General features: G+C 43.8%; 1 protein-coding gene across 3 annotated transcripts in view; it reads left to right on the top strand.

The window, feature by feature from the left end:
• Positions 1–25,991, top strand: part of SLC12A5 (solute carrier family 12 member 5) — a 1,549,598-nt gene that overhangs the window by 1,407,328 nt on the left and 116,279 nt on the right. For all 3 annotated transcript variants that reach the window (XM_069651368.1, XM_069651367.1, XM_069651369.1), the window contains exon 18: positions 14,533–14,728. In XM_069651368.1, coding sequence (XP_069507469.1) covers positions 14,533–14,728 — 196 coding nt within the window. The remainder of the gene's footprint in view (positions 1–14,532; positions 14,729–25,991) is intronic.

The raw sequence follows: 25,991 nt of genomic DNA, 5'->3' as shown, positions 1-25,991 counted from the left end.
CGGTCGCCATGAATGTACTATAGGGCCAGCATTACACTTCATTTCTAGTCGACATGCACAAAGGCACAGGAACCCGAGAGCGCTTCCATTCCCAAGCCTTTTTACACCCCAGCGAGAGATGTTTGAAAATCTCACACAGAGGGCTTCAGATGCAATGAACACGGACTCATTCCGAGCATGCCGGTATCCTGGTGTTAGAATCACCAGGATACCAACATTTGGTACTTACCTTTACCGGTGCTCGGTCCGGCGGCATGGCCGTCGGATTACGAGGGCCGACGGGACAGTGTAAATCCCTATCTAGGAGGGGATTTGCCATCATTACCACAATGCCAGTGGCAGTAATGAGGCTTTTTTGGCTGGTAGGGCGCATGGATTACCTTCAGCATCTAGTTGGATGTAACCCAGGTGGCCCACCGCCAATCTCGGTCGGTCTGGTAAAGTGTCAGTATCAATGGATTTTTACCAAACCGCCCAACTCAGAATGAGGCTCTTGTGGGATTACAGTGATACTTGACGTGAGCCTTCAATAGCGGCTGTGTACTAGAAACATGGCGGGCATCTGTGATGCACTGTGACTTGTGCTGTCACATTATAACATTCAGAGCACCGGCTTCACTGGGAATCAATGTTCCTTTGTATCCATTCATGATTCGTGCCTCGCTATTGGCTATCCAGAAATTGAGTGCATTATGAGTGTAAGTTTATGAAGCACATCCTAGCCACGGTGCAATCAATGGGTCGAGAACAAGCAGACACTTTTAATGATAATGCATGCAGCCTACGAAAAGGTGTTAGTGGCTGCTCAGTCCCGCATAATATCTGAGCCCTTTCTCACTGCTTGGAGCTTATGCTGTTGTTGTGAGACATTTATTCGACATTAGTATCCCGGCGAGAGACAATCAGAATGCAACAAGCATTCTGATTGGCTCTCGCCAGGTCACTACCCGGCCGGGAATCCCTCCGTCGGGATTCCACAGCCTTTGTCCCCGGCGGGGGGTGTGGGAGCCCCTCAGCCAATGAGGAGGCTCGAAGAGGGGCCATCCCCGCTCCGAGCCTCCCCTCGGCTGAGAGGCTGCCTTCGCCCCCCGCCGGGGACTCGGGTAAGTCTTTTGTTTTTTTCCCTTCCCTTCCCTCTCGACCACCCGGCCCCGCAATTTACCTTCTTGATCCTGCGTCCCCGGCGGGGGACGAGGGAAGCCTCCAGCCTTTTAGTACCCCGGTCACGCAAAGTTTGTGGACCGGAATACTAATAGCAGTAGAACCCTCGCGGTGGGGGCATTACCCACTCTGGTAATGCCCCGGGCCCATAGGTAAGGACCGCCGCTCGGGTTCTATTGCTTAATTAGTACCGGCGAGAGACAATCAGAATGCAACAAGCATTCTGATTGGCTCTCGCCGGGTCTTTACCCGGCTGAGAATCCTTCGATTCTCAGCCGGGATTCCAGCCGCCTTGTCCTCGGCAGGGGCGTGGCATCCCCTCAGCCAATGAGGAGGCTCGAACCGGGGCCATCCCTGCTCCGAGCCTCCCCACGACTGAGAAGCTGCCTTCGCCCCCTGCCATGGACTCGGGTAAGCTTTTTCTTTTTCCTTCCCTCCTTCCCTCCTCCTTACCCCACTTACCTTTTTGCTCCTGCGTCCCCGCTGGGCAACGATAGCAGGCTCCAGCAGTGTGGAGACTCGGAGCGGCCCATCCCCGCTCCGCGCCTTCACACGGCTGGAGGCTTCCATCGTCCCCCAGCGGGGATACAGGTACGTTTTTTTTCTTTTCTTCCCCTCCCTCCCTTCCACCCTCCCAACCCCACTTACCTTCTGCTTCTTTTTTTTTCCTTTTTTTTTTTGGGAGCGGACGCGCTGGGAACACTTGTGTTCCCAGCGCGTCCGCTCCCGATGGCTGCCATGGAAAGGGAAAACGGAGTCCGTTTTTCCTTTCCCGGTTGCCATTTTTTTCATTTTTCTTTTATTTTTATTTTTTTCTGTTTCGGAACGCGCCGAAACAGAAAAAAAAATGCCATTAGCACCCCGATCCAACGGGCCGGGGTGCTAATGGCAATAAGAACCGAGGCAGCGGGCCAATACCGCCCCAGGTAATGCCCGGGGGCTTCGTTAAGGGCATTACCTGGGGCGGTATTGGCCCGCCGCCTCGGGTCTTATTGCCACATAAAGTCATTAGGTACAAGCACATCACAACTCATCTGTTACATTAAAACAACATTGCAAAATACATATTACCAGCTGATTAAAATCTAAGACCAGTCCACAGTTAACTAGTTTGTTTGCATCCCCAGACTTGATCATCACAATCTATATAGTAGAACACTTAAAGCATAAAATCATAAACTGCACGAGCATGGAACGTATATATTCAGCAAGATCTTGATTGGCATCGCAATGGGCGGTGACGCAATTAATGCCGAAATTACAAGGATTTAGGTACCAATAGTTTCTGAAGTTCTTACGTCTTTGACTCGATTCCTTCGTGCTGTCCCCTGTAAAACCTTAGTATTCAACTGCATCGCAATATATAGGGGGAGTTGGAAAAAAATATATAAAGGGTGGGGGGTTTGAGAATAGGTAAAAAAACAAAAGGGAATGGGGCGAACCCCCCCAAAACAAAATTCAATTTCAATGAGTTTTTTTCGGTAGAACAGAAAAAACATCTAAATTGCACCGTCGATGAAATGACATAGAACCGGCAAAAGGCATGCCATTAATTGAACTACTGACATTGTGTAATGTAATGTCAAAAACGTGATAGAAGTCGATAAAACAGTGTAATTGTAGGGAGGGGGTGCAGTGGAGAATGTGTGTGCGAACCTGAGATGGGAACATTGCAAGTGCAATAAATGGAAGCTGACAGCAATCCCAGCTTTCCACGCCACTGCTTCTCCCACAAGACTTGAGCAGGAGAAGTGTATGTGGAGAGACAGCACTAAAAACAGGGAGAGTTATTGTGCTGCTAAGAAGGGGAAGATACAGAAAATAAGGAGGGTGGGGGGTTGTGGAAGACAGGCTAAAGAGGTGAGAGCAGGGTCAGGAGACCTAGGATTGCCAACAGGAAGCCGGGGCAATGCGTGGGGTCATGAGGCAGAAAACACCTGCAGTCAAATACAGACATGAGAGGGGGAAAGAGGTGGAAGAAGAGAGCATACTTTCAGAGACAGGCACGGAAAGAAAGACAGGTGCAGAGACGGAAGAGATTGAGATACAGAGGAGATGGAATGGAAAGAAGCAGTAGAGTGTGCATGGCAGGCATCTAGAGGGGATTGAAGGAAGCGGGGGCAGGCAGGGTGAGAAGGAGAAGAAGGACTAGGAAGACTGAGAGTAAAAAGGGAGCCCAGAGGAGAAGGAACGGAGGGAGAAGGAGAGAAGGCGGGCTGTACGTGAGACAACCAGTGTAAGTCACAGAAGGATGGAGAGGCACAGGCAGAACAGAAGAGGGGGGCAGTTATGAGGAGGTAGATAGAGAGCGAGGCAGGAGAATGGGAGGGAGAGAGAGAGAGAGAGAGAGAGAGAGAGAGAGAGAGCAATAAGGGCAGTGAATGGATAATAAGTGAAATACAGAGTGAGAAATAAGATTATGAAGCAGAGGCAAACACGAGGGCGAGAATGCGGACAGAAAGCTGGAATAAATTTTGCAGTGGTGCCTCATTACCCTAACAGGATTTCAAGCTTGTAACAGAGAGTGTGCTCCTGTTTCCCCTTGATATATGATAATTTATTGGTGCAGACAAATCCTCCCAGTGCATCACTTGCCACCCCCGTCCTTCCTACGGCTCCCGGCAGCTGTGTCCTGCAAGGACCTCTCCCAGGGCGAGATCTCTGCTCCGGAGAAGAGAAGGAATCGGCCTTACAGATCCTAGTGGTGCCCCAGCACCTTGGGCCCCACCATACTAGACATTGCAGTCAGGTGAAGGACCTTGCACTGTGAGGTTCAGTTACGGTGAATGCTGGGTGCAGTGTTGCAAGACAGTCCACACCACCCAGGAAGCAGTGCATCTATGTGATTACTGCGAATATAAAATACTGAAGTCGAAAATGTACAGGTTGTGTTTTTTCTTCTCGCACATTTCAGCGCAATTATATGATGGGGCGATCCTGCAGCCCTCCTATATTCCCCTCACATTATTTATTAACCTAACATTCTGCATTTTCATCCTGTGTATTTTCTGCTGCGCAGTAATGGGGTCATACCCAAAACAGCGGCAACCAAAATGCCTCTCTACCTCGCAGCGAAACCTACTGACTCTGGAGGCCAATGCACCCCAAGAAGCCAGAACATCACCAGACTGGAAACATAGAACTCCATCCTACACTCCAAAAGGGATCTGAAAACCCAACTCTTCAAAGAACATATCGCCAGTTTGTGATTGCTCAAACAAACCCTAATTCTCAGCCTGCAGAACACCCCCCAACCCATTCCACAGTGTCAGCTGGCATAAATGGCACGGGGGCAAAGCCCTGCGACCTGCACCACGCATATATGTTTTTGCTTTGCGCCGATTTCGTAGGCTTGAGCACTGAAAGACCAGCAGGGCGTCGGAGGTCCGACCCCATGGCTCTCCCTCTTTGAGCAATCATTGTGGTCCTTGTGAGTGGCAGTAGTATTAGCAAGTCTGGTGTTTCCTCCATGTGTTTGTGTTTGAAGCTTGGGCGGGTCGTCCTGTTCAGTGAGAGATGGCAGCAAATCTCTGCTCTGCTGAGGCGGCGCAGATCAGGTAATAGTAGAATAGAAACTGTGATGGGTGGATGGTTATATGTGATTTTACTGAAGTAAAACTTAGAGTGGTAAGTTTTACTGAGGTAAAAAATACTGAAAAAATAGATTATTATTTATTTTTTAATTTGGGGGTTCCTCCAAAGCCCCCCTTTTCCTACCCTTTTAACCACCATATCCCCACCTATTTTAACCCCTTACCTCACTGCCATATATATATTTATTTCAAAATGTCAGTATTTATTGGGTCTTTTTACTTCGGTAAAATGACTGGATACCTGGGTGGTTGTATGTATACATGTGTGAGTGTGCATGCGAAGAGTTTTGTGTCTGAGAGTGCATGCTCGTGTGAATCTTTGTGTGTGAATGACTGCAGTGTAGCGTGTGTCTGCGTGAACGGGCGGGCAGGGACCGGGAGCTTGCGAATATATCGGGCCTGTGTAAGATTGCAGGTGGAGGGTGGTGCAGAGCGTACGGCCCTGTGACAAGACCAGCAGTAAAGCTCTGGAGCCCGCGCTACGGAAATATCTTTTAAAAGTGCAGGCTCTAGAGAGCAACCTGTGCCATACATTTATCAGAAAGCCAAACATATTGTCAAAGTACCCTGGCTGTTTGCAAAAAACCAAGCACACCATGCCCTTCCCTCCATGCTTCGCTTGGATACCAACAATTTCTTGCAAAAATGTAATGCTTTCACATTTTGTTTTCTTTCGCTTGCTGCATTCATTACACTCAGTGGCATGCGTTGGTGTTGCTGCATTTTTCTAGAAGCTACAACGTTGGTTAAAGCACCCTTCCGATGCCACTCGAACAGAGTGGAAATAACAGGATAAAATATACAAACGACTTATTGTAGGGACGAAGAAAAACTTCTTTAATGCCCAGATCCAAACTGCTTCCAATTCAACGGGCCAATTATTTGAGATTCTCAAAGCTCTCGAAAAACCCAAAGCCTCCAAGGTCCCTTTTATAGCCACAGATCAAGACTGCTCTCGAACCAACAAGGCTTTTAGGAATAAAATCTCGACAGCAAGGGACCACATTTTAGGAGCCCAGGACCCCGACAGTGAAGTAGCGGGGATTCCCACGGATCCGACAGATAAAGCTGGCATCACTGAGCGTTTCTCGTTCTCACCCATCTCACTGGAAGATATGACTAATATGCATGCTGACATCAATGCACCCAACTTCCTGCGCTTTTCAACCTCCTGCCCCTTAAACTAATACTGGAGCATAAAGATCTGTTCGCACCATTTATCACTCAATTTATAAATGCCTCCTCCAGAGACAACCACATGCCAATGGCACTTAAGAAAGTCACTATTACACCGATTATCAAGAAACCAAACCTGTACCCTGCGGAACCTTGTAGTCTTAGGCCCATTACAAATAGTCAATGTTTATTGAAAATCCTTAACAAGGCAGCTGCAGCCCAACTACAAGCCTTTACAGAATTTTTTAAAAAATCCACGGCCGACAATCAGGTTTTCCCGACCTTCTTTTAGCACCAAAACGGCATTGGTAGATCTCCAATCCTACCTGCTGACAATTCGGGAGAAAGGGAAGGCCGGGATGCTGATCCTTTTAGATCTGTCAGCAGCGTTCGATCTCGTGGGTCACAAGCATCTGCTCCACTGCCTACGACATTAGGGTTCCTGCTCCACAGCTGCGGCGAATTGGACTCAGTCCTTCCTGTCCAAACATGAACCTAAGATCCACTGGGGCTCAGCCTTTTCCTCCACCTCCACTATACAGTGTGGTGATCCTAAAGGTGCTTCCATCTCCCCCTTCTCTTCAACCTGTTCATCAGATCCTTCTTTACTCTTCTAGAAGTGCTGGGTGTGTTTTTTTTACCAACTATGCCACTGACAATCAGTTGGTCATCGAGCTGTCCGGGGACCATGCTATCGACTCAGGGATCCTAGACAACATCTATAATGCCATTGAGAGATAGATGTCTACAAACTGGCTTTGGCTCAACGGAAATAAAACAGATCTTCTGGTCTTTGGCTCTCCCCAGGTCCTTTCCAAACTTGACCCTTCATATGATCACTTTGTGATTCAAGGTAACATCATTAAGACCCACTCGAAGGTTAAAACCCTCAGGGTTTTCCTGGAGGCGTCGTTAAACTCTGACACCCAGGTGCAATACCTCCATAGGACGTGTAACTACTACCTTAGACTTCTGAGATCCATTTAACCTTTCCTCAATGAAAAGAATGTGTTTACAGTAGCACGAGCTACGATATTGTCCAGGCTGGATTATTGTAACTCACTACATAGCGGAGCCTCAAAATCCAACATTTGTGCCATTTGGGTTATCCAAAACAATACGGTTTGCATTGCATTGAAAATTCCTAGGAAAGCCCATATTTCCAATTTCAGGAGAAACCTACACTGGCTTCCGGTGCAGGAACGCATCCATTTCAAAATTGGTATCCTAATACATCACTCTTTCTTTGGCAAAGCCCCTGAATACATCAAAGCCCGGATCCCCCTCTACTAACCTAAGAGGACCTTGTGTTCCTCCTCCTGTACACAGCTGGAAAGAGTGAAGTACTCAAGATCTACAGATCTAGCCAGATCGCTTCAAGCTATCGCTTCCTCCTTCTGGAACACACTACCGGTGACAATCCAGGCCATGGAAAACCTACGGTTATTCAAGAAAGCACTGAAAACGCATCTCTTTGGATAACTTTTTCCTTTTTGGTTCTCCCACCCAAAGTTACACTGTGGACTCACTTAATTGAGTTCTATTGTCTCGGGAGGATAGCCTTGGAAGCAAGACGGCACAGAGCCACACAGATTCGATCCCCGGGTCCGTGCTTAGAAACCTCTGGGTATTAAGCGCGTTATAAATATCATAACATATCTTGCTCGTCTTGATGTGTTTTTGTGGTGCCCTGATGCCTGCAGGCTGTCGGTGCAGCATAAGCAAATAAATAATCAAACATTAAAGGGGAAAAGCACATAGGAAAATACTTTGCTTGGTGACTTATTAATCATTGATGTTATTTCCTGTCTGAGTGGCTTTTTTTAAGAACGAGGGTGAAATCAGGAATAGAGGCAGAGTTGGCCCTAGCAGGATGCAAATCTGGGACCGGCATTTCTGTGGATGAGCACTGAGCCTCCTCCTACCAAAGCACCAGAACAAGCCAAAGTCACTGGGAATCCTGCTATGGATGCGTTCTGTGCTTGTAGAGCAGGGTTGGAAAATGCTGCTGTCTACTATTGGTGACCTCTCTTCATAAATCACTACAGGAGACCACCTGCGTGTTGCATACTCTACCAACTGAGACAAGTGCAATACACACTTTCATAGATATTCCAATATGTGAATATGTTCAATGATAACTTGCTCCAAAGGATGATTCAAAATCATTGCAAAACAGCGAGAAAAAATATTTCACACATGATGCCAATGCATTTCGGGCATTTAGTTCCATCATCAGGGCTGAATCTATGCGTTAAAAATAGAAAAAAGAGAAAATAGGAAAAAATAAGAAAACACAATAATTCATCATAAAATATCGAGCTCACATAAAACGTCTTGCACCAAACATATATTGGACGAAACACACCTCTAGCCGGTACTGAAAACATACATGTTTCGCTTCTCACTAAATATGGGCACAGAATCATCACAATAAAATCCAGACCAACACCCTATTTGACTAAAAATCAGTAAACGAGGCAACAAGTGCCCACATGTGTTAACGACAAACGTACTATCAGGTTACAACACTGAGCATCACATGTATTACAAATACAAATAGAAAGAAAAGTATAAACAAAGTTACCTATAGTTAGGGGTTAAATACATTGAATATGGCTGCATGTATTAAGCAGGTCCTTCGTGCCCGCAACTGCAGATCACCCTAGATCTGCTTCTGTAGCTGGCCCATCACAACACCAAATGAACAGAAAATAGACAAGAAAAAAGACAAAAAGGCATGTCACTCCTTGTGAAAATGTCATGGAGTAAAGTCTGTAATACGATAAGTTCAAAGAAGCACCTACATTCTATAGAAAGGAATACAATCTGTGCTCTCCAGCTGAAAACCAGCGCTTGGTGTGATTAGCTCTTTTAAAGCAAGTAAAGGATCAATTTGTGCGGATGAGTCGCGTACCGATGTCACAGAAAATGGTCTGATGTCACGACGTGCATGCATAACGCTGAACCTAGCAAGTGTGTCGTGGTCAAAAATATAGTTAAAAAAAAAGAAATAAAGAAGGGAAAGGGAGGGGAATGGAGCACAATGGTAAAACATCTGTGCTCAAATATTACAAAAGTAGGAACCAATCCAGAAAGGATGTAATGTCAGCGATACAACAACAAAAGGAATAACCATAAGTGAACAGATATCAATGAGACATTAACTCCATAATTCAAGGAGTCCTTAAGAAGTATGGGCATACAAAGTATGTTATGCTAAAGGTTCTTATACTTTAGGTTCTTATACATTGTTGCAACTTGTGTGGTTCTTTGGAGCAAGGGGGGAGGGGTAAGCTAGTAGGACTGAGCAGGGAGAAAAGAGGAAGGGAGCTGTGATGTGCTGTTGGCAGCTTCGGTTCGGTCTACACCGTTCGCTGAGCATAGGTGTGTTTTTTGGGTTGGCAGCCGCAATGTGCGGTTTTGCGAGGCTATGTGTGTTTTTTTTCATTGTTGTGTAGTGAAGTGTGTGCCGGTTGTTGTGCTGTAGAGGTATGGTTGTGTTTAGTTCAGAGTTTGAGAGGTGTATGCAGAAGGATGAGTTTTTAGTAGAGTTGGTTAGTGAAAGTACCCTATCCTACACATTTTGTTTTGCTTGACTGTGGCCTGTAACACGTCCTCTGTTGTATATTCTGGTCTGCTACACTTACCACTCCTGCGCAACTAGAAATGAGTACACTGCAGTGATTTGAAAACTACTCGCTGGCTAACCTTGGTGTGCTATGTTATGTAGGTAAGAAGCGTGGTAGGGATTTTCTGGAATAATGTAATTGCTGAACTCCCCACCCAAACCACAATCACCTTATCAGTCGCTGCTGATTGACTGCTGCAGGCTCCTCGCGATTATGCACAAAAAGCTAAAATCTATATGATCATAAAAACAATCTTTTTAAAAGCTATAAAGACCCACAGTTCACTGAAACAATCTATGAGAATTGTGAAAATGCTGTGTATACAGAAGTAGTGGTAATCCATGAAACCAAACGTACTAAAGAGCATGTGTAATCACATATATAAAAGACATGAAAAGACATACTACGCCCTAATCCAATTCTGAGATATTGAATGTATATGTGTGTATGTAACTACTTCACAACCAGACTAGTATCCATTGAACACATGTCGACAACAGGCAAAGAACTTGAAAAGATATGAACATGCCAATTATGTACAGCGCCATGGCAAAGTGACAACATTGTCCAATTGATCAAATATCAATGTGCATAGAAACGTCAATGTTTTAAATAATTATTATAATGTTTATAATTGGTTATTTATACCACACATAATACAGAGTTTTGTAAGCGCAGACCCGGGGTTCGAGCCTGTGTTGCTCCGCATTGCCTTGCGTCCAAGGCAAGCGCATTGCCCCTGAGCTATCCTCCCGAAATGTACAGTTGTCACACATGACTCATATCTAGCAAGCAAAATTACAGTCCTCATTCATCCCGCCAGGGGCTAGGGTATCCAGTTCATCAATACAGAATGCCTCTCTTCGGCTAAGCAAATCCTTCAAGTTGCCATGTGGTCTGTTGGATAGAACTTCCACAACTTGGAATCGAATTTGGGCAATCTGATGATGATGTTCCCGTAAATGGCGTGCAATCGCTGAGTTCACGTTCTCAGTCCGGATGCCATCTCTGTTTCAATGGCCTGCTGCATTGTCCTACATAATACACCCCACAGGGGCACCTTATTGTATAAATGACATTAACAGTATCACATGTGGCATAACTGAACAACCTAATCTTTTCTCCAGTCTTAGGGTGATGAATAGTATTACTTTTGGTAACAAAATTGCAATTTGTGCAGGGCAGACAAGGAAAGGTCCCAGTATGTTTACTGTTAACCACCTTATTTGCTACAATATCAGTCTTTATCAAATGATTCCTGTGATTGGGTCACCTTCTGTAAGAGAATAGTGGAGTGTTTCTAAAAAGATCTTTAACCCGATCATCACATCTCAAAACTTCCCATCCTTTCAAGATACATTTCTTAATCCAAATACTCTGTTTTGAAAACCTAGAAACATAAACCAATGGATTCTCTTTATGTGACATGTTCCTAGTAGCCTCTTCAGTTTCAGCGGTCAGTGCTTTGTTAAAATCTGTATCAATTTCTTCTTGATGGTAACCTCTAGCACTGAATTTTGGGACCATCCGTGTCATTTCTCTTTGGCGTTCCTCATCATTACTCACAATTCTCTGAACCCTAAGAAGCTGACTATATGGGAGATGTTTGATTAAGATGGGAGGGTGGAAACCTAGATGATGAAGTAAGTTATTCCTGTCTGTGGGTTTACAAAAGATGGTACTTTCTACACCTTGTGAACCTAGTGTGATCTCAACATCCAAAAAGTGGATGGTAGAGTTGCCAATCTCAAATGTAAATTGCATTCAACTGTCAATGGAATTAAGGTAGACAATGAAATTCTCTAGATCAACCCTGGATCCCTTCCAGACCCCAAAAATGTCATCATGTACCTGCCCCAATATGACAGGTAATTCTGTTAAATTGGGTGATTGAATACATGTTCAGTTTGGAATATCTATTTGAGGATCCCATCTGATCTTCCTTTAACACTACCCATTCAACGGCTACCAAGCCTAGGTTGTGTGGAATGGACGTGTATAAACCTTTTCCATCAATGGTAAAGAGAGTGTAGCTGTTGTTGATATCACATTTCTGAAGTATCTGTAAAAAATGTGTAGTGTCTTTGATGTATGCTGTAGATTTTTGTGTCAATGGCTGTAAGAAGAAGTCAGTGTAAATGCCCATGGGTTGTAACACACTATCCACAGATGCCACAATGGGTCCCCCTGGTGGATTTACCAAGCTTTTATGAATTTTGGGAAGAAGGTAAAATGTAGGAACGTTAGGGTACATATTGGTAAGAAAGTGTCTTATGTTGTCATTAATCCTATGTAAACCTTCAGCTGGCAATAGCAATTCTTTCAAATTCTGAAGAATTTCAGTTGTTGGATCTTGATCAAGTCTCATGTATATGGTAGAAACAGAAAGTTGTCTGTGACATTCCGCCTAGTAGTCTGAGGTATTCTGTAGCACCAGGGCTTCCCCTTATCTTTTGGAATAATTGAAACAGACTTTTGACTATAAAGGGACCTGATGACCCCTTGTTTGTTGTGTTTTAAATGTTGTCTTTAAGGTCGCTTAAAGGAAATACTAGCCAAATCTTTAGGTAGTCTCTTCTGAAAAATATCAATCAATGGAACCATGATGGGTGGTACAAACCTACTCTTGCGTTTACATTCTAAACAGACATTTGAAGCTTCCTCAATGGGATCTATGTTGGTTGGCTCAAGTTCTGAAAAAAAGACACAGAGTTTGAGCTTCCGTATGAACTTAAAAAGATACATTTTAGTGTTACATAAATTAGGGCCTGGTTCATGGAACATTTTCCTATGGGATTGTGCCATTAAAAAACACTTCCATGAATCAGGCCCTTAGTATCAACTGTTGGTTCAAAATTCAAACCTTTTGGTAAAATAGACCATTCCATGTCAGTAAGGTTCCTGCTGGATAGGTTGCTAACTAGGTTTTCTTGTTCTGTTGTTTTGTCTTGCCCCTGCTGTCTTGTTTGTTTCCTCCCCCCCCCCATGGACTTTTCCTTTTCTGCTTTGGTCTAAAAAAGAGACTACAGTGGTGGCTCTTGGATTGTCTGAGGTACCTTCCCTTGTATCTATCTCAGTATCATCACTTTGATCAATAGCACCTTCTGACCCATAACTTGGCAAATTAGATGACCTACTCAGTATGTGTTTTTATCCTGCGTAATGACCCTTGTATTCATCCATCCATCCATGTATATAATTTGTCATTCAAATAGTCAAAGGAGTCCCATTTGAACTTCCTAATTTATTTCTGTTCTAACTCAGCTCTGTACGTCTCCAATTTCTCATTAGTCGAAGACAAAGGTATATCAAGTTCCTGCTTGTCAATTGAACCCTCTAGTTACGCTTGTATTCCCTTAATTTCCAGATCAATACTCTCCAAATATTTTGATAACCCTTGTATCGTTAGTAAAATAAGATCCAGTGAGCATTTATTGAGTATCTGCACCCACTTGGTAACAAACCCACTACTCTCTTTGCAAAGTGTTGGTGCAAGTGCATACAAAGCCCTCAACGGATACATGGAGATCTATAACATCTGCTCAGTGTAACCGCATGAAGTTTCCTATTCATTTGTTTGTGAATGAGGCATTCCAACTGTTTGATCTTTTTAGCAGGATCGCCTGTAGGCAGTGAGCTACTTGTGTCTTTGACAAGATTCAGAATTGCCTCTGCTTCCGCATTGGTAAACCCTAACACCTCTGCTCTTTTATCAGTTAAGGATTTAACATCAATAAATGACATATTGTGTGAGTCTCCACCAGTAGGTACAGGACAAGATTTGGCAAATATGGAGGAGACGCCGGGCACCACTCGATTGCAGAAACAATGCAAATGATTTTATTGCAAAATAACAAATTTATGGAGTACTGCAGAACAATGCCCCATGTCTACGGACACTCTGAAACGATCTCCATAATCACTACAGGAGACCACCGGAGTGCTGCGTACTCTACCAATTGGTAAAAAAAAATACTTTTCTGAGACAAGTACAATATACACTTTCAAAGATATTCTAATATATGAATATGTATAATGATAGAAATCGCTCCAAAGGATGATTCAAAATAATTTGAGTATATATTGTAAAATAAAGCTATTGGTGACCTGCCATCCATTGGCTTTTTTTCATGTGTTGTCTTACAAGACAAATTATTTTTAAAAAGCACAATTTTAATTCATTGTTTTCAAAACCTTCTCAAGAACCCCACCCCTCACCCCGAATACTATTGGCTTGATTGGGGCTCTTTTACTACGTTTGGTTGCTCACATTCATCGGACCTTTACGCCCCCCCACCCAATGAAAAGATGCACCAGTCACCACTGCCACTCCAGCACATCTGCAACCTCTGCAGCCTAGCGGGTATCCCCTGTATGTGCCCCCTATGGGTAGCACTCAGTCCCTTCCCAGCTAGGGATACTATATGAAAAGGCGTCGAACACCGCTTCCGCGGTGATCACCCATTATCTGGTGTTTCATGTTTAGGGATGGAAGACATTTCACACCGATCGTCGCACAGTGACCTGACTCGGGGGGGGGGGGGGCGGAGTGTCCTGAAGAGGTCGAATTAACTCTGCGTTGACATGGATGTGTATGATGAGCCAGAGAAGTCCCTGGCCGGCAGCTGAAATCCTTCATTGCAGAGTGGACCCAATATAGTGGATATTCCCCTTGACATCAAAGTGAGAGATACTCCCCTGAAAACAACTGACACTGTTGAAGAAAGTGTGCACATCATGTTTGTGTTTGTATGAGTTTTGTGTTTGTATTATTAATCAGATGTGGCTGCAGGTGAGTTTGCTTCGTAGGTTTGCGTTTATGCATCTTGGCACGTTCTTTCTTTCTGAATATTCCACTTTTATAGAGTTGGTTCATCCCTATCTTGCCTCTTTTGTATCCATGTAAGATATATTGTAACACTCTCGCCTTTCTTTGCCCTTTCACCTCTCTTCTGCTGCTTCCCTCACAGTCTATCCGCCGGCTCATGGAAACCGAGAAAGCAAAAGGCTTTTGCCAGGTGGTCATCTCCTCCAACATTCGAGATGGCATATCACACCTCATTCAGTCCAGCGGGCTCGGTGGTCTCCAGCATAACACGGTGCTGGTGGGATGGCCACGGAACTGGCGGCAGAAGGAAGACCACCAGACATGGAGGAACTTTATAGGTAAACGACAATAAGAATGTATATGGTGGTTGGGGGTAAGAAGTTCAAGGTTGTACAAACATGCTCACCTGCCCAAACACAAATCGATCTACATCGAACTGAAAAGGATAGCCAACAGTAGGATTATGGACTCTGGCAGACATTTGGGCTCCTCATTGTGCTTGTTGATTGGCTGTTTCACTATGAAGGAACTCTTTGATTAGAAAGTCACAGATAAATGTACAAATGAATATTTAAAAAAAAAATAAAAAAAAATAAATAAAAAATAATAATAATAAAAAAATATACAGTCACAGATGGTTCAACATTATATAATTTTCGGGATGGGTTATTAGTGATGTGTCTTCTTTATTGCATTTTCGAGCATAAGGCTGCATCTAGGAAGACAGCTTTAAATAATGTATTGTTAGATTGTGCCAGATGCGTTGGCTCAGTGATATTGTCTAGGACTCAGGGGTCTGCAACTTGAGGCTCTCCAGATATTTTTAACTATGACCCCCATGATTCCCTGCCATTGGCTTTGCTGGATATGGCTAGGGTTGATGGGAGTTGTAGTCCAAAACATCTGGAGAGCCAAAGGTTGCAGACCCCTGGTCTAGGTAAAGAGTTCTCTCTCTGGTAGGCTCTGTGTGGTGACTTGTCTGAACTGAACGGTTGCATCTTCATTGGTGGCCCAGGATTCTACTGATTCAATTGCGTGTTGCACTCTGCATGCGGCAGCGCATCAACGGTGGATTAAGTCTCTTGTACATTTTTCCTGGTGGGTCTGCACATTATGGTACATCTTTCCCCATGGTTTTCCTTCCCTTTGGGGAAAAGGAGATGATCGGTGAGTGTTAATTCATTTCCACACATGTTCTATATGTGATGCCTACAGTGTGGCTAGGAAGAGCTTGGCGTTCCAAGATAGAATTGTTTGCTGACCCTGTATTGTATTATGAACCTGCTGCACAATTACTAAAAACAAAATACCTTAAAGGTTTCAGTGTTGCTGGATTGCAAACATGAGACATGAAATCCCTTTAATGCTTGCATGTACTTATGTGCTTCATTTCCTCATAGCAGGCTAGTTACAATTGTCCCGCAGTAACTTATGCGGGATACATTATTAGCTTTTATGAATAAGCAAATAGTGACCTACACAACAGGGCTGTACAGAGGTATGTAACGGTTAGACGAGGGCATTGCAGGAAGGATTGCAGTATAATGAACCGAGAGGACCAATGCATGTATTGCTGTGCAATAATCGAAGACTTTAAATGGAGCGAGATAGCGTGATGTGAGGCCTCTGTATATTTATTGTGACTTGATTTAACTAAAGCTGTGTTGCTAATGTACATTAGCAACACAGCTTTTTGTTCGTCTTTTATATCTCTATTTGTATTGGTTGGCAAGATTGCGCAATATAAGATAAGCGGCGGGTCTATACACATGCTGCACCTAGCAATTCAGTAGATAGACAGCACATTCTGACTAATTCCTTATTTTATTCATCTTTATTTGCTTACAGTTCAAAAGAACTTTACACAATTAGGATTCATATTATATATTAAATGCAGATGAACAATTTCTTTAGTTAAATCAAGTCACAATAAATACACAGAGGCCTCACATCACGTTATTAATGATACTAAGCTAAATAATGCTAAGAAGGCAAACCCCCTCCAAAGACAATATTATTCTTGTAAAAACATGTAAACCATTTAAGTACTAAAAATACTCAAATAAAATGTTCAAGTATTTAAAATATTTAAAAACAATTAAAAGGTTTCCCAATCTACTAATTCATATCTAAACATATTTCATTGTTCCACACTTATCCGTTCATGGGTTTCACAGTCGATTTCTATACATTCTGTATGCGTCTTCCTCGGTCCTTTCACTCTTCAATGTCCTACTTTTACAGGTTCAAGGGATTCCTAAAATGTGTCCACGGATATCCAAACCCAGTAAAGTGCCATGTGCAATCTAGTCGATTCCGAGCTTAGACAGTATCCCCAAAAGGACTCCGATCTGATCGTATCGTAGGGTGTGTATAATGTAAACCGAACCAGGTACCTTACACTTGGTCATAACATGCTTCACTGTTTCCATTTGGTTGGTTAGTTTACATAATCGACATATCCTCCTCTATCTCGGAATTCCCAATTGCGAGCCTCTGAGTGGTAATAAAGAGAACTGGTTAGTTCTAAATCTAAGAATAACATGTAGTACAGCAGGGCTCGGACTTAGCACAGGGTATGTCTGTGTTTCCATGTATTTCCATGTATTTGTGGACATGTGCTACTGCATTATAATTACAAAAATTGAATAAGTGGGTGTTGTTTTTCGTCAATCCCACAGGTTGGCCTAACTAAAGAGGAAGGCCTTTACTGAATCAAAGTTTGTCCGGAATTCACGCCGTGGTGTCCAGTTAACAGTTCGAAAGAAGACTAATTTTAAATTTTTCGAAGCTCTTCCCCCACCCACTTCCCATTCATAATTATGTCCCAGCTCATTTTGTAATGGACATTCTGGGGTCATTCTGGACTTCACGTATAATTCCCCCCTCTTAAGAAGCTGTGTGCTTAATGGCACAATCCCTAGCTCGAGTTTAAAATACTATATAGGAGTTGGTGTTGCTAGATTTAAGACCTTATGCCAGAACATGCTCTTCAAATGATCTAACCAACCATGGTTCCTCATAGTTAAGGCTTCAAATCTATATAATATTATGGGACTATAGCACTGCTTCTAGAGCATTTAAATACCCTGGATTGTATAACCTGTTGTGTTAATGGCCCATTTTCGAAGTCCATGAACATAAAACAGTAGGAAGTCTGGAATATAGGTTGCTAGAAACTATTGATGGGAGATCCCTTTTTTGAAACCCATGTGACGAGAGAGTTAGAGATATTTTGGCGGACCACAGAGGTCCCTGTGACATCCTCAATAAGTGTAGCAGTGTATTAAAAAAAAAAAGTTAAGCCTCATTAGGTGATTTTGCATCAGATTATGAGTGAACCTCCAGAAAAGGGCCACAAGGAAAGTGAGCCTAACAGGTAATGCAATATTTAAAAGGCAATTGCTGTTGTTCTCAAAGAGAGGTTTGTAACACTATTTCTCAGCCTTATGGTTGCCTGGGGCATTTTTTTTGACCTCGGAACTGTTTAGACGCTCCCTCAGAGCTGACCCCACATGGTTACCACCTGTTGGCACTGCTTGACCCTGGGATGGACCCTTACACACATGACACTTTAATATTATGGCAATAGCACCCGATCCGGTGGGCTGGATTGGGTGGTAATGGCCCAAGGCCCAAGTAATAGGACCAAGCGCATTGAGAGCCTTCATGATGGGCCCTGACACTATTACCACCTGATCTGGCCCACTGGTTCCTGTGTTATCCCGGGGTGCTGATAGCAATGTATTTTTATGAACGAACGGGATGCGCTTACAGCGTCCCGCTCATTCATTCCAAATACTTATGTCAGATGTCTAGACCCAGCTTTGCAGTTCCTTTAGTAAAAAGGTTGCAAACATTTTTCCAGTTCCGTCCAACATGGACAGCACTCTATAGTTGTCCTGGACATTTCTGTCCCCTTTCTTGTAAATTGGAACCAACACAGACTGCTGCCATGAGTACAATTTTTGGTGCTCAACACAGATTTTGCCCATGTCTTAGGAGAATTCTTCAGAACCAAATTGGCCAGTCCATTTGGTGTTTGTGAGATTTTTAATTTCACTATAGCCTCAACCATCAGCTCATATAAAATCTTTGCAGGCCACTGTAACTCAGGATTTGGTTCTACTAGTGCACCAGAAGGGCCGATTTCGTCCACTGGTTTTAAATAAGTCTCACAGGTTCCTCTTTTTAATGGGTTTACAATCATCTTAGCCCTATCACCCTTGGCTTGTGATCAAATTTGCCAAACAGAGTGACTATTCCTAGATCTAATGGCTCCCAACATTTGTTGCCACATAGCATTCTTAATAGAGAACGCCAGTGTCTTAACCAGTTACGATAACCATTTTCCTCCCTTTAAACCAAGCCTATTTGCTCCTTCAAAGTTTGCTTGGACTGCTGAATACTCCTTATTCTTTGTAGTTTACGTATGGCATCTCGGATAACAATATCGAAATTCTTTGAATGCTTCTTATCCGAGATTGCCAAAAGATTTCCCTTAATGGCACCACTACCATCTGCCAACCACTTCATCCAGTCCTTGAATTCGTCAGGGGTTAAGTCAACCAAGGCTTCCATTTCATGGCTAAACACCTGGAGTGCAACTTCCGATGCTCTCTGAAGATTTGCGGCAGTCTAATAAATCCGGTTACCCACATGGTTTCAGTCAAGACCCCCATTTATCTTTACCGTGCTTTCCACTGTCTGAGTTTTTATAGACAGTGAGAGCATTGCGTAGTAACTATTTTCTCCAAATATCATGCCAAGTTCAAGGATCTTGAACTTGAACTTAAGGGCAGCATTGTTACCAAACAAGTAGTCTAGCGTGGCCTTAGACTTACCATTAGTCCATGTATACTGCCCTGGTACATCACCCCTGGCTCTGCCATTTATTAAAAACAATTCACAGTCTTTCATTAGGCCCAGCCATTGCTTACCATTGCCATTACCCTTGTCCTGCAGCAATACACTTCTACTTAGGACATGGCTGTACACAGCACATTCTGTTTTGTCTAGGGATCTGGCGTTTAGGTCACCACCCACCAAAATGGCACCTTGCTTTCCACCTCCTTCCCACTTCGAGCAAATGTCCTCTAAAGTTTTGTGGATTGTTTCAACATTTCCAAGGCCGAGTGGAACATAATGTTGTCAATAAGCAATTTATTAAGCATATTCTCTTTCTCTAATTGTATTTCGACAGCAATCACATTATCATTTGTAATAAAGAGAGGCAACGTTTTTCAGTTAAATGCACCTGTAATGAGCTCATCATATGGCATACTGTGTGTACCCTTCTTTGTTAATCATTCGTAAAGTTGGAACCCCTCAACCACTACCACAGAGTTCAACCAGGTCTCCTGAAGGATAAAGATGTCGTGTTTTGTAAGGACGACAAGAGAATCAGATTGTCTCAACAACTGCATGTGGACCCTAGTGTTCCAACATGCGATTTCAATACTTCGTTTAGTTTCAACTCCCTGGGTGCGTAGAAAACCGAAACCAAAAAAGTGATGGGTGGAAGGTTTTGAATTAATCAATAAATCACAGTCCTTCAACCATTCCCTTCCTTTTTCATGTTCATTACTGGGAGCCAGTGCAGTTACTGTCCCCATATGTTTCCCATTCCTGTCGTTGGCAGCTTGCTCTTGGCATTTCTCACAACACCCCTTAGACATTCCTTTAACAACTTCTTTGTCTAGCGTGTAACCTAGGCTAAACAATGTGGCCTTGTGAGAACAAATTAGTTGTACTATTTCGGGTAAGGCACAGTGTATACAAGACATATTGCCTCTGTTACTAGTTAAGCGTTCCACAAACTCGATTAGAAAATTTCAACAGCCCCAGGAATGGAATTCTGTGAAGAATACGGATAAGCTCACTGTGAATGGTCCTCTTTTTTTTAGACAGTAGGGTTCTGTGTTTATCAGGAAAATCTTTGGGCCTCATTACACGGATGGCGGTGGACCAAGGTGCTATTAGCACCTTGGTCCATGCCGGTAAAATACCGGCACCGCCTTGGTGGAAAGGGGAATTACCGCCCTATTCCAAGGTTGGCGGGGCGGTAATTCCCCTTTCCCCATTGACCTTCGCCATTCCCATTTTTGCCCCATAGGGCTCTATGGGAATGGGGAAGGCACTAATTACGGTGCCGCAAATTGCGGTACCGTAATTAGCTCCCTGGTCTCTTTGCGGGTTGGTTTTTAACGCCTGCAAAAAGCAGGCGTTAAATTCACCAACCCGCAAAGGGACCTCGTAGTAAGGCGGTAAGGGTTTACCGGTACCAGTAAAATACCGGTAGCGGTAAACCCTTACCGCCTACCGTTTAATCAGGCCCTTTGTGTCTGTAGGTTGTTGGGCTTCTACAGTTTGACCCAGTGTTTCCTTGTGCCTGCTGGCTAATTGTGTCTGAGTTACACAATCTCTGACCACTGCCTCTGCCAGTTCTGGAATAAACCCTCTGGAGGCCCCAAGCGGTCGAAATGTCAGCCCCCCCCCTCGCAAATTATCTCCTAATATGTTTTAAATATTCTGCAACGCTTTATTTTGATCCGTTGTTGCGGGCCCCTAAAAGGAGTGGGGCCCATAGACCGGTGCCTATTTGGCTTAATGGATAATCCGGCAGTGGCCTCTGCGACTGCAGCACCAGAAGGCTTACTCGCATTGCTCAGCGCTGGTTCATTGTGCCAGACTCATCGGACACTATTTCCTCAACAAATTCTGTTCTCTTGTCTTTCAAAAGCCAGCTCGTCAAAGTCCCTGTGGCCCTTTGAGTCCTCTTCTTACGTCTTGAGTCCTTCCTCCTCATTCTTTGTTACTTAGGTCAGGTTTCTGAGTTTGTAGTGGAATTCAGGGGCTCATTTGATCGGAAGCAGGGGAGTTGCTAGGTCTGGAAAAGACCCGGGGCTAAGCTGATGTCAGAACTGTTGGGACTGGGGGCTAGCTAGTCTTTTGGCTGTAGCTCCTGAGATTCTATCCGGGGCTACAACCAAAAGATCAGGGGCTATAGCCCCCTTAGTCCCCCCTAGCAACGCCCCTGATCGGAAGCTATGGATGTACGATAAAGCAGCATATTTTTTGCCTGCTTACTGCTTCCTCGGTCTGTTGAGGCGACGTTTAGCCATCCTTCATTGTTTTTGGGTCTGGAAAATTGTTGATTCCTTCACAGTTTCCAGACCTACTGTTTGCCCTGTTTTCTTCCCCTGAGCGGAGTTATTCCACCAGCGCACACGTAGGGCTGACTATGGTCTTCTGAGAGTGAAATTCACCTACAGGCCTATTTTTGTGCTGCTCTGCCACAGTTTGAATTATGGCATTGTGTAAATTTAATTCTTTTAGTATTGTGCCACATAACTTCAATAAGATCTTGACCGCAAACTGTAGTGGACTGCTACTGTCCGCCTTGTAGACAGAACTTTGAGCAATTGCATTAGGATTTGTGGTTCTTGATGCTTTCATGTTCTCTGGACCACCAGGGCATGAATATAGCACTGGAGTCGTCGACATTCCAGGTGAATGTACAGAGACCGTAGGCAATTGACATGCCGGAGATGCAGTGGGCCCAAGTTGTGTCACAGAAGTAGCTTGTTGTGGTTGTGGTTTTTGTGGAACTAGTATCCATTGGTACTTTTGACTGAAGAAACCCAGATTGTAATGTATTATGTAAAGTTTAGCACAAATCTAACACAGGGTTATTATCTATGCCACCAAAATCGGTGCAGGTTATGATCAGGGTTTGTTTTCAATATTTGATCCTCTTGCACTGACGCTTCCGATGCCTTTTCTACTAAGTTTGTTCCATCCTCTTGATGGAAGAAGGCAGTAATAGTTCCTCGGGTGCCAGTGGCAATCACCTTCTCAGAGTCCTGCTCCTTTTGCCCTGCCATGTCAGTTACTGGAATAGGTCCAGTTACTGTTGCCCGTGACCTAGTCGTTGGCATTTTAATGTGTCATTTGGGCTGACGCCTTCTTACAGCTTTACCTGTACTTAGGGTTTTCCCAGGCATTTACTAATGTCTAATAAAAAGTGTAAGTTTTTATTAAGTTCTTCAAAATTTATGACCCACAATTATTGAATTATTGAACCTCCACTTAAATGTTCCATGGCTCACCCATTTTATGAGCCATTTTACGAGCAAGGTAATGCTCAATGTCGGTGCCACCTGAAAATAGGCGGGAATCAATAAGTAAGGTAAAATAACCAGAGGTTACCAAGAAATCAGTGAAGGGTCACAGGGCGGTAAAGGTGGGTTAATGATTGCCTACTTTAATGTTCAGAGACCCTGGCTCCCTGCCCGTTCACCGCTTGCCAGACAAAGAGGCAAAGAGGCACTAGGGCGCCGTGATATGATACAGTGCAACAGTGACGAATCAACTCCCGGGGCACCAGTGGTCCTGGGATGAATATCGGTTTCTAAACCATCAATCAACCCCACACCTCTAGTACACCAGAAAGGATCCAAACAGACTGGAAACACAAGGAAATTATAAACCTCCTTGTCCAATTTTGGTAAGGAGGACGGAACAGCAGGCTTATCTCCGCAAGGTCGTGGATCATTAGTTAGTTGCAACACAGCGAAAATACACGTATTACCCAATGATAAAGGGGGCTGTCCAGTCAAGGTTGTATACAAATATCGACTTCATTATTATTACAACAGACAGTTGTAGCACACTACAAAATACAACCCAACCTGGAAAGGAACACAGGGGACAGACAGTTTCATGACAACAAGGGATGCTCTCTGAATACTGACAGGAGGGTAGTCAGTAAAGCAATCAGTCTTAACTGTTCAAGGTTCTATGGTTTCAGCACCAAGGGAGCAAGGGGTCGTAAATGTCACTAGCGGCCTTCAGAGAAGGACCAGGGGGACAGAACCACAATTTACCTGGTGCTTGAGATGATCTTGATGCTCGACAGCGTCAAGTCGGTTCCAGGATGCTTTGAAGCTCCTGCAACAGAGTTCAAGATAGGAGACAGCTGGAGGTATCAGGTGGTAGAGAGTTCGGCATGCGAGGCTGGACAGACGGCTGCAAGCTGGCGTACACGATGGCTCTGGGTCAAGAATCTTCTCTGTACTGGTTGGTGGATCTAGAAGGTGTGGGTTGTATTGACCCACTCTGCTATACTATATAGCATCACTCTACTATCTATGGTGCAAGAAACAGTGAAATGGCGGCAAAACCCCTGGGCGTGCCAAAACCTCCAAAACCGCGGTTTCAACACACAAAAAGATGGCTGCACAACCTGCCACCCATGGTGCATGTGTGGCGGAACAGAGCCTGTAAATGACATTTACTTTGCTGCTGAAACTCAAAAATGCCTGTACATAACACTTCTCAACACTCATAATCTTGCTTGGCGCTAAAATTCGTTTACCCTAAGGAAGCACTGTGAATGTACAAAGTCCTGAAATGTTAAGAGCAATACACCTTCTCAGCAAAACTGGGCTGCCTGTGAATGACAGTTCCTGTCAAAAATATGTGTGCTGCCACAGTGGGCTAACTGTGAATGACAGCTCCTGTCAAATAGGCTCTCCTGATTAATCTTTAAAGTTATCTAAACTAACAGTCTGCCGGATTAGCAAATGTAAAAGGACTGTGCTGAAAGGAACAGAGGCCAAGCAATAGCTGAACCATTTTCAGCAAGGCCTTAATCCTCAACTTATCCTCACAACCCAGTGTAGCGCTGTGGTGTGGGAAAGCATCCTGAAACTAGCATCCTGAAACTATTTGGCTTGCTACCATAAATGCTTGCCTGATGAACTCGCAATCCCACTGAATTGAAATATCCAGAAACAAGAAGGGCAGATCCTGTGCAGTTCCGGTGACCGGCCTAGCTGTTCCTGTCCTGAGACTGATGTGCTGGAAGGAAGGCCTTGATAGACTCGATCCATTGACCAGAATCTTGACGGGTCAAAAACCTTAAATCCCAGTGGATTGTGAGTTTTAACAGGACGCTAGAGAACTATTGTATACCTTGCATTATCTTGTTCAATTCTAATCTTTGAACTATCCTTACTTTCATAACCGGTAACAGTGTCAGAATCTTTAGTGCTATCTATCCTGTGTAACTCTGATCCAAAAATTCCACTTCGAGTGTTTGGACTGGTTCCGCCGGGGAAGGTGATGAGGATCTGTTACTGAAGTCATGAATCAGTCTCAGAGCTTACTTTGTCCCAACTTGGTGGTCTAGTCTGAACGCTCTAGTCTTGAGTATAAGCATAAGCCATATTTTCTGAATTTAAACTGAAGTCCTTGTCCGAATTCGTGTCTTTATTTTCGAAAAACACCTCTCACTAAAACCCCTGTAACTCCCTCAGTTTTTAAGATAGAAACGAAATTTCAACTTCCACTTATACCTAACATCCTTAGCTACATCCATATTGTGAAACAGTGCGATTGACCAGTTATATCAAAAATCGCATAAGTAAAGGTTTGCCGCAAATTTACGTTTTGAAAAGGTTTTACACGTGTGAATTGCCTTTAAATTATTTCCTACTTGGCTTTTGAGATTCCAACTGTTTTCTTTTGATTAAATCCTTGCTTGTGCTAGCTTGCATCTTTTCAAAGTGGCTCCTGTAGAAATATATAATCATTTAAGCATTTTTTACCATATTTAGTGTTTTTGCTCGGCCAATTTCAAAGCCATCCTGACAGTTGAAAAGTCAAATCCGTTTTTCTCTTTTGTGTAAGGGGGGAAGGTGGGAGTGATATTCTGTTGTTCTGTATTATTCCTGAGTACCTGCTCTCTCCTCACATCTATTTAAATTGCCTATTGGTGGGCTGAGGGGTGTTGCAGGGGGAAACTCTAACCATAGTGCTATCTAGTCCAACCCAACCTGAAAGTATTCTTTTCTTTGCTGCATTCTTTTTGTGTTCCTTACTTGATTCCCAGTGCATTAAAGATCTTATTCATTGTTCCTGTTCACCCCACTGGTGATTGTTGTTACCTATTAAAAATATATTGTGATTTCAATTTCTAAGTAAATAAATAAATAATTACCTTTACAACTAGCCTGATTCCTGGTTCAGTGTAACCTGGGGGTATTTTGAGAAGGGTGTGACATGAGTGGTATATCGTTCAGAATATTTAATTTTTAGACAAAAATAAATAAGGGTTTCATTTGCGCACTACATGCTAGGTGAGACTTGGGTGTGTGCCTGATTGAAATCCCTTACAAAGGCTGTTTGAGGCGTCTCGGGCGACTTTAGTGACTGCAGTGTGACAACAGTCCGTGGAGCAATCGGTCGCGGTTCGAGGGCTCGACTGCCTCGAAAATGTCCTTAAAAGATGGACGCTGGTTGATGCTTGTTGTGGCACTCCTCCTAGTTTCTTCGCAGGGCTTGTGTCATCCTTTAAGGTGGACAGCCCAAAGCTGAGGAGAGTGTTTGCAGGCCACAGCCTTGTGCTTTGTTCAGAGACTCTTTGTCACTTCCCACCTAGGAAGCTTGCTGGCAGAATCTAGCAGGGCACACTGTGTGCTGGCTGGGTACCGGTTCTGGAGCTGCTGGATGGGTCCTCTGAGGTCGGTATCTCCCTCTATTCCCTGGGAGATATTTAGGGGTGGGGTCTTGCTTCCCTCTTGGAAATCCTGGCCT

Source organism: Ambystoma mexicanum, chromosome 3p (assembly GCF_040938575.1).
Source record: "Ambystoma mexicanum isolate Mex_15411 chromosome 3p, UKY_AmexF1_1, whole genome shotgun sequence".
NCBI classification, from domain to species: domain Eukaryota; kingdom Metazoa; phylum Chordata; class Amphibia; order Caudata; family Ambystomatidae; genus Ambystoma; species Ambystoma mexicanum.
The sequence above is the reverse complement of the archived record's forward strand: the minus strand, read 5'-3'. Positions and strand labels throughout refer to the sequence as shown.